The following is a 13,797-nucleotide window of genomic DNA, read 5'->3' on the forward strand; positions in this document are numbered from 1 at the left end:
GTTGTAGTGAATAGTCTCCCAGGATACAAGAAAACCACAACAAAAGTTGTTTTTCAGATTTTTGTTATGCACTAACTGATCTGAACATAGAGTATTACAGACAGAAATAGCTTGTTTCATAATGAGGAGGTACCTTTTAGCGGAGAGGTACATATTCTATAAGTTCATGACTATATACATACTAGTACCTCTTTATATAGACACATGCATACAAGGTCAAGTTTGAGCCGTCGAATTATTTGGCCGCACGATCCGATGGTTTAGATTGATCAGATGTATCAACATCAATATTCCTTTATTACAGCTAGATTACTTATGCTACTTTAACCATTGGATCTACTTGGATGTATTATTTTATTATATACAAAATAATACGACATTTCCAATATGAGAACATGGAATGGTGGTGAGCATATGAGCTCTGACATGAGAGGCAGGGGCGTGAATGTAATTATGGGATGGGATATGTGAATGGACTTGAGTGTGTACAGTTGGCATTTTGATATATATCTTGTGCAAAACATCATACTAGGATGCATGGTTAGGGATAACATAACAAGCTACAACCAAACCAAAGAAGTGATTGTATTGGATGACCTTTTTTTTTTTGGTAGATTGTATTGGATGACCTATGGTGTGGGTTTTACTTATTTTCATGGATTTATTGTTTTGAGGTGTGAAATAGTAAAAGAAAGGAAGTGAGAGGTGTTAAAAGGAATGAAGTGTACATAAGGGTGAGAACACCATTACTGGTGGGTTTCCTAAAACGACAATCGAATTTGTTAGGGCCACAAGGTAACATCAACATGTCTTTAACTAGGTTATCAAGGGCTTTCCAAAGTGACAACGAACCTATGAGGGGGCACCGGTAACCTTAGTAGGATTATCAGGGGTTCTAACCCAAAGCGACAGCCAAAACCATACGGGTTAGTGTCCCATGTATCCTAGTGTATCATGATAAGTAGATGATCATTGCATGTCTAGGGATTTCTCCTTGTCGTGGTACTACCCAACCGGGGTAATAGAGAGGTGGGTGACTTGTGATGATTGAGAGGCACGCGGCATATGGAGGGCATTCTCCCTATTGTTTGTAGGTTTCCAATTGGGCCAATCCATAAGGACCACCTGTCAACAACAAGACACCATTAACTAAGTTGTGACATTAACAACAAGACCTCTCGTGTTGCTGGTCGCCGTCAGCGTGTCTTCGTCCTGGCTGTTGTGTCCGCCCTTGAGGCGTGTTATCTCTCCGCCCTTGTGGCGTGTCTATGTCCACCTTTGTGGCGTGTCGCCTCTTTGGGCATTTTTTTTGGAGGATATGTGTGTCGTATTCCTGGTGCTTAATTGTTGTTGTGGTTGTTACAACCACTTTTCTAAGGGATTGGGCTCGACCCATTCCTTAGCCTGGATGACCTTGTCTATTGCATGTATGACATTTGGTCACTTTCCATTCCCTGGTTCGGATTGAACCTTGTGTTTTCATGCATTTATCTTTTATATTTCTTTCTTTTCCTTGTTGTGTCTGTATTTTCTTTTAAGTTCATGAATGAAGCTTTTCAGTTTCGTACTAAAAAAAAAAAAAAAACTAAGTTGTGATATTTATATTTCCAGAATGATTAATGTTGAATCCATGGTGACATACAAATTTATTTATTTATTTATTATTATTTTTTTTGAAAGCTCCAAGCATGACAGTAGGTAGAGGACCTATATTTAAAATATTAACATGTTATCCATGGCATGTACGTAGGACATCATTACTCATGTATTTGATTTGTTTATGTGTTTCCCTCACTAGTTTGGTAGAACTCATCCCTCAAAAATCTCTCATTTTAGTAGAGCCCATAAGAGAGCTAGAGGGTAGCTCAAGTGATATGGATGGTGGAGGTGAGATTTATGAGATGAAATGCTCCTATATGATGCCCTCTGAATGTGCTACATTCGTGCTTAAAGACCAGAGTTAGCTACTTTAATTTGTATTTTAGCTCATGGGGAGTTTTAGCTTTTAAATTAGTATGCTTTTATTTCAAACTTCGAAATTAATCTTAGGATAGTGGTTTAATATCTTATCATTAAATTTTCATACTAAGTACGTATTTAACAATATTATAACTTTCTTTTGCTTATGCACTGTGGGTTGTATACAATTACGCTATTGCATTGAGGATCCAAAGGATGAACTGCCCGTGTACAATGGGGCATAGCAAATAGTGTATTTACTGATTGTGATATACATTTTGATCAATCTTCATATGGGAACCACAGATGTGAAGAAATATTCGATCATTTGTAGATAAAAGGGCAGATTTTTATAACCAGTGATGAAAGTGATGATTCTTCACTGCATAAAGAGGAAAACTTCACAAAGAATCTATAAAGAGAAGATCGTTTTTTAAATAAACAAATAAAGACAAGACGAATTCTTTACTAAGAATATTTGTACCATGTTTAGTTAGCTAGCTTTTGTTTTTAGTTGTTTTGTTTTTGTTACATAAAACATTATTTAAGCACATAATTGTGAATCTTTATGTAATACAATATGCCATATTTAGGTGTTTTGTTTTCAATGACAAATTTGACAAATATATCCAATAAAAATTCAATTTTGGGGTCTTTGTGCTTTTTAAACATAAAGTGAGGGTGTCAGTGCTTTAAGACTTCTATTTTAGGGTGCAAACCAGTCTCTCTCTCTCTCTCTCTATTACCCCCTTTCACTACTGGATGACTTGCTACATCATTCTCCCACTTATAGAAAACTTATTTATTAGAAGTAAGATATAAATATGTGGGAAGCCAGCTTTTCTCCACACTTTCTGGAATTCAACTCACTTCATAGATTTTTCTTTTTTAAATCAACTTGTGAATTCATGCAATTGTTTATTTTTTTCTTTTAGTTTTCAATAATGTCCATTTATTTTGTCTGAAAAGTTCTAAAAGTTTTTGTAACAGAGGTTCATTGAATCTTAAAAAAACTCTCAATAAAACATAAAATAAATTAAAAGACAAACATTGATTTGGAAGAAGCCACTCACTGTGATATCCGAAATCTGCTTCCCACCAAGTGAGAGTTAAAATTCCAAAATAGGATCTAGTGGTTCTTCCTTTTATCTTGGACGATATGAAGAAGAATCCACTAAAGATGCTAAAACATATACTTATTTGATTTTTCTTTTTCTTTTTTTCTTTGTTACGGTTCCTGATCATATTTATTAATGTGAGTGGTATCTAGTGGTTCTCCCTTTTATCTTGGACGATATTAAGAAGAAACCACAAAAGATGCTAAAAACATATACTTATTTGATTTGTCTTTTTCTTTGTTAAGATTCCTGATCATATTTATTAATGTGAGTGGTTTTCTCTGATTGATGCCAATATTGAAGGTGGAAGAGTGATTTGAATTATTCCTTTAGGGTTTTTTTTTTTTTGGTGGGGTTTCTTTACGAATGTCTAAGCTTTTTGTTGGACGGTTCCTGCATATTATGGTATCCTTTATAGTAATATAATTTTGTTGTCATTCGCAAGAAAAATAATTAAAATATATAATTGTCGTCATTGGAGAATTATTTTGTTAATTTTAATACGAGATAATCATGAAAGCATTGTACCTGAAAATTGTCCAATAGTCAGAGGCCTACAAGACAAATGACAAACGTGGGCTGATTCAGTTTCAGGAAGCCACCTCTGATGGTTAAATCAATAAGAGCACCACTAAAGAGCTCTGACAAGCTGCAAAGCTTAATTTCAAGAATCAATGGAGGGAAACGATTTAGTTACATTTTCTTTGTGTTAAACTTTGGTTTATATAGGGTTTACCTCTCATTGCCAACCGTTGGATCAATTCACAAGTCCCATTTGTAGCCGTCCGATTTTAGGGTTTTTCTCCCTCAATCTAAGTTAGTTGTTGTTTTCATATGGAGCACGATTATCTATCCCGAACTTGACGGTATCACGTTTCTTCGTATAACTGTTGAATTCTTTCATATTCAAGGCACCTCTAAGTTTACTTTTAGAACCAATCCCGACCGGTGCAATTGAACCGACTGTAGTTAGACCCGGTTGGTTATTATTTTTACTTATCAATGTCTTACAGGAGAATTTGATAATTCTAATGCTTGAGAGTAAAGGAAGCATTGTACCTTCCATGAGAATCCAATTTACAAAGAAAGTTGGTTTTTTCTACTCGGAGTGGTTTTATGAAAGCTGTAAAGAAAGAAAATATAACTGTTAACTTTTTTAATTAAGTAAAAGACCAATTGTATTAAAAGATAAAAACATGTGTAATAAGAATATATACAAATATCAAATCATATGATCCACAAGTCAAACAGTGATTTACAACATAATTAGAGAATTGAATTGATACATTGCATCCTTCTTCAACACTTGAACTTAACTGTTAACTGTTCAGTAGCAACATTGTCTTCTTCCAATGAGTCATTCTTACTCAATTTCTCATTTGAAAAATCTAATTAAGTTTGCAATCAACTAACATTTCTCTTCTCTATTATGGTCATCTGATTTCATGTGGTCCCATCCTGATGATATCAATACATGACATATGCTATTATCATTATAATAGCTAGCCTGTGTTCATGTCGAAATCATTCAATCACTTTCTTTTTAAGAAAAAACAATGGCTAAACCATTCAATAGAGCACATATGAATTTTGTTTGTTTGTTTGTGTTTTTGTAAGTAGGAGTGATATGAGGGTTCATCCTATATATTAAATTTAGCTAGTGAAGTGATCAGAGAAATAGATGGCAATGGCTAAAATTCTTTACAAGCATGCGCGCGCGAGAGCCTTTTAAAAAGAAAGGCAAAGCAAAGCATATCTAGGAGCATGCGCATTGACTGTGTAGAAATAACATGAGAAGATATATATATATATAGATAGGGCCGGGGACCAAGAGTTGTTAATAACAGCTGAAGTAGATGATGTCAATTCCCTTTTACTAAGAAGTGGGAACTAGAACCTATGAATTTGAAATCTTCTATTTCATGTTATTTTGATTAAGCAAACAATTTATATTTCTAAGACGTGAAGTTCCATGCTTCCATGCTCCCATGGGCTTGTGAATTGTGATTGGACATGGCAGCTTTAAGTTTGATTTGGGCTTGGTTTCTAGAACTACCTCTCTTTGGGCCTTGAAATGGCTATCGGGCCCAATAATGACAAAAGTTTTCAGTCAAATTATATATGCATCTCCTAGTTTTGAACTTTTAATATTTACTCTATTATGTTTATACCTCTTATTTTTTCTTCTTCTTCTTCTTCAAAAAAAAAAAAAAAAAAAAAATGTTTATACCTCTTGTTTTTTGAAAATTTGGTTTTTCTGACGTCTGGGTTGGGTGGATTCATGAGATGTTGTGTTCTTCTAGAATTTCTATTTTATTGAATGGGGGTCCTGTGGGATTTTTTGGTGTTGAGAAGGGGCTATGTCAAGGTGATCCCATCTACCCTCTTCTCTTTCTTTTAGCAGAAGAAGTGTTGTGTAGAGGTCTTCACATGATGATGAAGTCTTGCTAGGGATTTGGAAGTGTCTTCCTTTCTATTATATGCTGATGATATTTTTATTTTTATTAATGCTTCTTTGCGATATGTCAAGGGATTAGTGGATTTTTAGGGAACATATCAAGATTTCTCTTGTCAACATATCAACATTGACAAAAGTAAACTCTTTCTTGATAAAGTTGCTCCTCATAGGAGGCAAAACATTTCAGAACTTCTTCATGTTTCAACAATTTCTTTCCCTACAAAGTATCTTGGTGTTAATATTTTTAAAGGGAAAGTGACTCGCTCTAGGCAGCTGCTCGTGTTTGATAAAATCAAAAGTCGTCTTCTTGATTGGAAAGGGAAGCTCCTATTTATGGCAAGAAGAGTGGAACTTTTTTCCTCTGTAGTCTTTAGAATTGCCCATTCATAATTTTTCAATGTACTGGTGGCCATGAACTATTAAAAAGCAAGTTGAAGCATGGATGCATAATTTTATTTAGACTAGTAATATAGATTCAGTAAGAAAATCACTGTAGGGAGTCTGTGTGTGCTCCGAAGTGTGAAAGCGGGTTGGGTCTTCGTCATTTGCGAGATGTCAATTTTGCTTGTCTTTGTCGGTTGGCCTGGCAAATAAAACATAGTAACTCTTTCTTTTCAAGATTTTTGAGAGGAAAGTTGATCGATGATAAGGAAAATTTGCGGAATTCTAGGCTTCGCTCTTCAATTCTTTTTGGTTTGAAAAAGGTTTAGAATTTTTTTGCTTCTCATGAGAGATGGACAGTGAGCAATGGGACAAAAATAAAATTTTGGAAGGATCATTAGTTAGGAGACTTTACTATTGTTGCTCATTTGGAGGTTCCTCTCATTTTAGCGGACAAGTTGAATCTTAAAGTGGTGGACTGCTTTCTTAATCAACAGTGGTGTTTTATGAGGGTGCAATCTCCTCATTAAAAGAAATCCTGGAGTGTGTCAGTCTTATCCATCTTCCTGCTGGTGTTCACGAAGATATTTGTCATTGGATTGGTACTGTTCAAGGAGAGTTCTCAATGAAATCAGCCTGGGATATGCACAGGAAAAAGGGTGCGGTTTTAGATTGGACGAAGAAGATTTGGAAATTAAAAATATTTCTTAGGCAGCAGATTTTTTGTTGGCGGGTTTTCCATGGGAAGATCCCTGTTGATGCAAATGTTATGTCCAAAGGAATCTCTTTGGCTTCACGATGTGGTATGTGTCTGGAGGCTTCTGAAGATATTCCTCATATTTTTATTCTTTGTTCTTTTGCTTGCAGCTGTTAGGAGGCTTTGTGTACTTCATTTGGTTTCAGTTGGAAGCCTTCCTCTTCTCTTCAAGATAATTATAAGTGGTGGTGTCTGCAGGGTAAGTCGTTGCCTTTGGGTAATATGTGGTTCATGGCTGCTTCTTGCTATTATATTATCTCTGGTTTTCTTGTAACAAATATCGATATGAGGAGGTGCGTTTGTCTAAAGATTGGGTTTTGCATCAGATCTCCTTTGATCTCAGTTGTCATGATTATGTTCTTCATAGCAGAAAGGTCCCTCTAGTGATGTTTGTTCAATTGTGAGCGATGGGTCTGAAAATTTCTATTAAGAGCACTTCTCCTCCTCAAGAGATTTTCTTTTCTCCTTCTGTAGGGTGGGTTAAGTTAAATGTTGATGGTTGTTCGTTGGGCAATCCTAGTATGGCTAGTGCAGGTGGTTTGGTTAGGGATGAGTCATCAGTTGTTTTGTTATATTTCAGCACCTATTTAGGTATCAAAAATAATTTTGAGGCTGAAATGAAGGCCTTGATGCAAGGTATAGAGTGAGCAGTAAAGTTAGATATTCAACGTTTATGGATAGAATGTGATTTAGTGGCAGTTGTGGTTTTAATTCAGTAAAAGAAGATTCCATGGTTTTTCTTGCAGCGCTGGTGTAAAATCCCCCGGATTTTTAACCCGTTAACCTATGCTTCCAGGACCGCGAACTCGGGCCTAAAGTTTCTAAAGTAGACTTAATGTTTTTGGATGAACCTAGTGATGATTTGATAACTCTCATAGAGTTTAAAAGAAGAGAGAAGATAAACCGTGATGGTGTTAAAAGGCAATTTTGGCACGTCCATAAGCCGGCAATGGATAATTCGATTGATGTGAATAATGTATCAAATTGAAGATTGTCAAAAGACCTTTCCATCAAGACAAAAATCAACGGAATCGGAGTCCATTTGGGGGTCCAAACATGGACCGTTCGGTTGGGCCGGTTGGGTGAACCAACCCCCCACCCCATTTTCTGTTTCGGGGCAAAAACGGGATTCCTGGTTTTTAAACCCTATTTTATGTTTTAACTCATCTCTAAACGCATTTTTATGCTAAAACGAGGTTGAGGCTGCGGGAAGAGGAGAAACGAAGGAGAAGAGCAGTTTCCATCCATTTGAAGGTGCTTTGTGACTTGGATCTTCGCGGAAACATTAGGAAATGTTAGATTTCTCTAAATCCTTATGTTAAACACAGTTTTGTGAGTATTTTATTTTCTCTTCTTTTGAGGTATCTTGCAAGGGAAGCATGTTAGATTCTTTGGATGCTTTTGTTTTCTTGTATTAAAGTTTCTTCTTAATATAAGAGATGATAGTGCGATCCCTTGTGAAGATTTTCGCATTTTGACTCTCTGCCCACGGGTGATTTAGGAGAGCCAAATCAGGGTTTTTTTGATATAGATTGAATTGGATCAAATTGAGACACCCTTATAATCTTTTTACTGCCAATTAGACTTTCCCAATGTTTCGTTTCGTTTTGACTTCGAATCGATGGCGAATTTATAACTTTTAGCCGATTTAGGTTAAAAAGGCGAGTTAGAACCTAGTTTTTTGTTTGGGTTTTCATGGGAGGATTTTGAGATATTTTTCTAAACCCAAATTAACTTCTACTTTATTTTTGTTAATCCTCTTACATGATTAGGTTTAATTATCTTTTTGTCACCTTCTTGTGGGAGGGAATTTTTTATCTTTGGAGAAAGGAATCCAGTTGGAAGGTGAGGAATAACTAACCATTGTTATATTTAATTAATTGTTGTTATTTTAATTTCTTTTGTTAACATAAATTGTTGTAATTGCTAGTTATCATACTATGCTTGTGTGTGACTTTACACGAAATGAAGGTAAAGCTATTTGTTCTGATGTTGCTCTTTGCCTTTAAATCTAATACTATTGTTATGAGAGTAGAATGGAAATGTACGGAAAGAAAGAGGAGGAAAATTTTTATTCTCATTACCTTATATTTTCCACTAGAGTTGTGGGTTCGCCCATTACCCTAGTAACCATATGTGGTGCCATTAAACTCAATTGCATTATTAATAGGTGTCTAGAAGTGTTGGGCTAGGAATCCTTATGAGTACTACTACCCTTTCGGTAGGGGTATTAAAGCTGGTTAACTCGTGATGCTAGTGGTTGGGTCCTATATATCGAGCAGGCCCACTATCATCATAGAGGTAGGGTTGCATATAATAGATAATGGCTTTTGGGTGCTCAAGACCTGATAACCAACCGGTGAGTAGACATGGAGAGCATCTTGTACATGATATGTTGATGACCACTGGGGTTAAGGAATGAGATCCAACAGATGCCTCCTATTGAGGATTCCATTCATAGGTGGGAAGGTATTGAACCAATAAAACATTAGGCGTAAGGGGAGATATCTGGACCATATGTAGTACGAGATCGTATGACCTTACGTTGGGCTTAGGTTTATCCCTAACACGCATCAGATCTTATACCAATGGTGATGTGAGAAAGTGGTGACATAATCCCCACCATGGCTCGATAAGACTTTACCCAATAGTCGCGAAGAACCCAATAGACGTCTCTTGTTGAGGGAAGAGTGATTAAGACCACCCAAAAAAGATTGATGTATGACTTAATGCGTGTCTACTTTAGAGACTACATTATAAAGTTAGGAACCCCATATCATCACCATACATTTGTTCATTTATATTATTAAATACATGATTGTCTTATAAATTATGATATGGAAATTGGATGAATATATGATGTGAATGTCAGTTACCTCATTGAGTTCTATGAACTCATTCCTTTATTTTTTTTTATTTATTATTATTATTTTTTTGACTGCTCTACAGGTTATGAGGACTCCACTTTCATTGAGAATCATTTGTCAAGTGATTATCAAGATGGAGTATTTGGAGAAGAAGTGGAAGTACATGATGCTTTTTGTTTGTGCCAGGACTGCTCTAATGGAGTTTCTTTTCTTTAGAGTTTCCTTAAATGGTTTTCCGCTACAACTTTAAACATTCTTTTTTTTTCTTAGAACTCTGGTGTGTAGTTTTGAACTATTGTTATCCCTTCTTTTTCATTCTTGATAATTAAATACTTGAACTTATTTTATTTCTTGTCCATTTAGTTTTACTTTATCATGTATTGTATGGAATTGTCACTGAACCTAGATCTTGCGTTGTATCACCCCCACGGGTATTCGAGTATGATCGGATCCGGCTGGGTGGGGTGTGACAGCTAGAGAGGTGTTGATTTTTTTCTTGCCAGTCGTGCTTGGAAAATTTCTCATTGTTATAGGGAAAACAATCAGGCTGCTGATTTCTAGGCGAGACAGGGTTCTTCAGATGTTAATATACCCTGAACATCATTGATTAAGAGTGAAACTTGATTTAGAGGCTTCTGGTCATTCTCATTTCAGATTTTGATTTGTTATGTATGATTATGTGAGGTTGGGTGTATTTGAGAGTAACTGATATTGAGAGATGGTGCTTTGTTTGTATGTTTATAATTTTTCTTTTCGCTTTTTAATACAAATGATCCTTTTAGCAGAAAAAGAAAAATAGGGAGTTAACTAATGACTCAACACCTACTGCAAGTATTTTCAAAATTCTCATACAGCTCTAAAAAAAGAGCTTAACAACTGATTTTGAATATTTTTCAATTTTTTTCTCATTATAAAAAGAATCAGCAAGGGTAAATATGTTTTTTTCTATTTAAAATGAACAGCCCTAATAAAGCACAAGGCAACATTTGTCATAGAAAAAACTTCCAGCATGTAAACGTAATATTTTGTAAACTCACAAGGTGTATATAATTTACTCGAGATTTTAAACTGAAGCAACTGGAATTTTTCAAATTAGATCAATGAAAGGAGCACATCTCCTAAAAGTTTTCCTTCAAGTTATGGTTGGTTCTTAATTGTTTGAACCTTTGAAGCTTAAGTATGCAATAGCTAAAATTAAGATGCCTGTCCAATGCAGTTTGGACAGCCTAATTGCGATCAAGCATCAATTGATATAATCCGATCAACACCCATACGAGTCCAAATAAATCTAGGTTAGTCATGTAAATAATAATGTTATTTTTAGTTGTTAATATTTGTTAATGTAATATATGTAACAGGGGGCATTTTGGTCTTTCTACTTGTATTTAGGATAGACTGTCTTATGTATTAGTTAGAGGGGCAAGTGTGTAATTTCAGTCCTATTGTTTCATGGTATGTAATTGGGGTTTGGGGTTTTTGGTTTCAGTTGGATCGAAACACTCTCTCTCCTCTCTTTCTCTCATTCTCGGGTTCTCTGGTTTTCTTGTTCTTCCTATGTGCAAGAAGCTTCGGTTGGATGCTCTGTCTTTGATCTTTGGCTGTGTGATTGACTCTCGTGGAGGTGGTTTAACAGCTCTTGCTGTTGGAGCGTGAAGGTGTCTCTGTGATGCTCTTGGTTGTGCGCTCAAGGAAAGATTGAAGCTAGGGTTCATCTATGATAACAGGTGTAGTTGTTCCTAGTCTTGGTTGATTATCTTTCTTGTCCATGTATAGAGTTCTCTCACTGATCATAGGGCTGTAATCCTTCTCTGTTATTTGATGATTGCATGAGCTTGGTGAGTGCTCAACTCATCCTTGGATGTAGGTCTCAAGACCGAACCAAGTAAACCTTCGTGTCTTGCTCTGATATCTTTCTTCTCCTTCCTTTCTTTGTTAATCCGCTGCATTTTAGGTTAGGTTTTCTTAACAGTTAAGGGAGTCAAATCCATATTTATTATCTACAAAGTCTTTCCTACCCAATAAATAAGCTTTTGGGCTGAAATAAAAAATTCATAGAATTAATATAAACATGTATTACTAGAATTTTCATCATTAAATTTTCTAATTCTTATGACAAAAGAATAAAAAGTATATAGGAAAGAAAAGATGGAAATGATATACATAGCATAAGACTTATATCTAGCATGGTATAAAACAAAGTTGATTGAAAGCCAAGAATTCATGACAAGTCTTGTTGTTATTGTGTTTGGAAAAAAAAGGGTGGAAGAAATAAATTATATGAAAATTCTGAGAGCCATAGAATTTTTTTCTTTGTCGGCTCTAGGAAAGACTAATGAGAAATTAATATTTGAATATTTGGAAATAAAAAATGGAAAATATGTGATCGAGCGATTTTCTCTTTTCTTTTTTAATTCTTAAGACAAGGTCAGGATCTATTCTGAGAATTTTCCAAATGTTTCCTTATAAAGTTGGTTCTCACGTAAATTAAGTCATTGGTTATAAAAAAAAACTCAGGTTAATTTGAAGATGATTCAAACCACATAAAAGCAATAAAAATTTTAAATATTCTATTTTATTAGAGCCCTAGTCACCTCATTTTAAATTCTGTGGAAAGTAATTAGATTTAAAACAAATTGTAGCACAGTAATTATTAGTCTTAATACTGGATATGCTGAAGGGTGAAAATCAGAAGACATGTAATATTACTTTAGGTTTTGCTTTCCTTGATAGATTGAAATTTTCGTGTCCTCTCTCTCTCTCTCTCTCTCTCTAAGATCATTTAGAGAACATGAAATCAAAGAAGATTGGAAACATGAAATATCATTTCTCATCCCAATGGAGGGCTTTAATATTGATGTCTATACAAGCTAGTTATGGTATACATGGAAGGGAAAGCTGCTAGGTACAACACAACCATGGGAAGAAGAGTGTGTATACAAGCCACAGGGTGATGAAAAAGAATAGTAAAATGTTATCTGGGGAGAGAGATTTGTTATCTTATGGTTGTTTTCTCCTTCTTCTGTCCAAAATGTACAATGGTGCTAAGCTGATAGCTTTCCTTTATTACTGATTAGCTCATCCATAACCAAAATCTTCAAAAGAGCTCTTCTGTGGTTTCACACATAGATAGCAGCTTCTGACTCAGTAAATCACATTCCAGTCTTTGATTTTCTCTCATCTGTAGATTAAAATTTCATATTAGAAGAAGATAGAAAGAAGACGAACAATTAATCAGCAAGAAGCAGCATAAGTAGAGATGAAGCAAATTTGTACGGGAAAAAAGGGGGAGATGAAGTAAATTAACCTGAAGATGAAGATTGAAGAAGACCACCTCTCTTGAAGACCCATAGACTGAAACATCAAGAACTTGCAGCCCTTCATCTTCTAAATTCATTAAAACATCTGAAAATGGTCTTCTTGTGTTCTTAGATGTACAGATCTGAATCATAATATCTCTTTCATCGATCCGGCTTACCGATACAGTAGGAAGTGATTTCCTTACGACACTGTTTCTTTCTTTGTTTTTACCTCTGTTATAAACACTTGCCAAGATTTCTCCCTTTCTTTGTCTGAGCTTTTCAACTTGCTTCTGAAGCTCTGGTATGTACTTAAGAACACGTGAAACTGTTGCTGGGATACTTAGTTTCCTCTGCAAACATAATAAAATTGAAATCAAGAAAATTTGGCAAAAATATTAAAAGGCAAATTATAATTAGGGTTTATATAATAGTACCGTTTGATCAATTCCAGGAAGTATTGATCTAAGAGAAGCAAACAGATTGTTTAACTTCTTCCGGCGATCGCGTTCGCTTGCGTTGTGGCTCAGTTTCTTGATTACGGCTGGATCATTGTTGTTAACACTGGATGGAAGAGAATCATAGCGCTCTAGTTGCTGCTCTGAAGAAGGCAATGATGAAGGGCCTTTGGTTTTCCATGAGTTGTGATGATCTTGCTTATAATTGTCTTCTGTTGGCCATCCTAAGTTTGAAGTTGAACACATAGAAGGAGAATAAGCCAACATTGTTAATCAATCTTGGAAGGATTAAGTGCAGGGATTAGCAAAGATGATGAGTCATGGAATACATATTTATACTAAACCATCAGAAACCACATCTTTGCATTGTTTAATCAAGTATGACGAAAGTATTATAATTTTTTATGGTCTTAGCAGCAGATGAACTATTTTTAACAGCAGCCACAACTTTAGGTTTTTTATTATATTTTTTTTGTTTGTTTGTCAACATTTCTTCTTAATCT

At 35.2% G+C, this 13,797-nt stretch overlaps 1 protein-coding gene across 1 annotated transcript; it reads right to left on the bottom strand.

The window, feature by feature from the left end:
• Positions 1 to 12,422: 12,422 nt before the first annotated feature.
• LOC149001916 (transcription factor ORG2-like) lies at positions 12,423 to 13,584 on the bottom strand. Its single transcript, XM_089138421.1, has 3 exons — positions 13,274 to 13,584; positions 12,845 to 13,189; positions 12,423 to 12,718 (listed from the first exon to the last, which is right to left on the bottom strand). Exons 1-3 carry the CDS (start codon positions 13,559 to 13,561, stop codon positions 12,635 to 12,637), a joined length of 717 nt encoding a protein of 238 aa, XP_088994547.1. The 5' UTR covers positions 13,562 to 13,584; the 3' UTR covers positions 12,423 to 12,634.
• Positions 13,585 to 13,797: the final 213 nt, after the last annotated feature.

The sequence above is a fragment of the Hakea prostrata genome, chromosome 10 (assembly GCF_041222555.1).
Source record: "Hakea prostrata isolate BN-2017 chromosome 10, UWA_Hpros_2, whole genome shotgun sequence".
Classification (NCBI taxonomy): domain Eukaryota; kingdom Viridiplantae; phylum Streptophyta; class Magnoliopsida; order Proteales; family Proteaceae; genus Hakea; species Hakea prostrata.

Bases quoted from the DNA above. Each gene is read 5' to 3' on its own strand.
- LOC149001916 (XM_089138421.1), bottom strand. From the start codon at position 13,561: ATGTTGGCTTATTCTCCTTCTATGTGTTCAACTTCAAACTTAGGATGG. The intron at 13,190-13,273 runs GTACTATTATAT...TTATGTTTGCAG, and splicing joins TTCCTGGAATTGATCAAACG to AGGAAACTAAGTATCCCAGC. The intron at 12,719-12,844 runs GTTAATTTACTT...TTTAATCTACAG, and splicing joins TCTTCAATCTTCATCTTCAG to ATGAGAGAAAATCAAAGACT.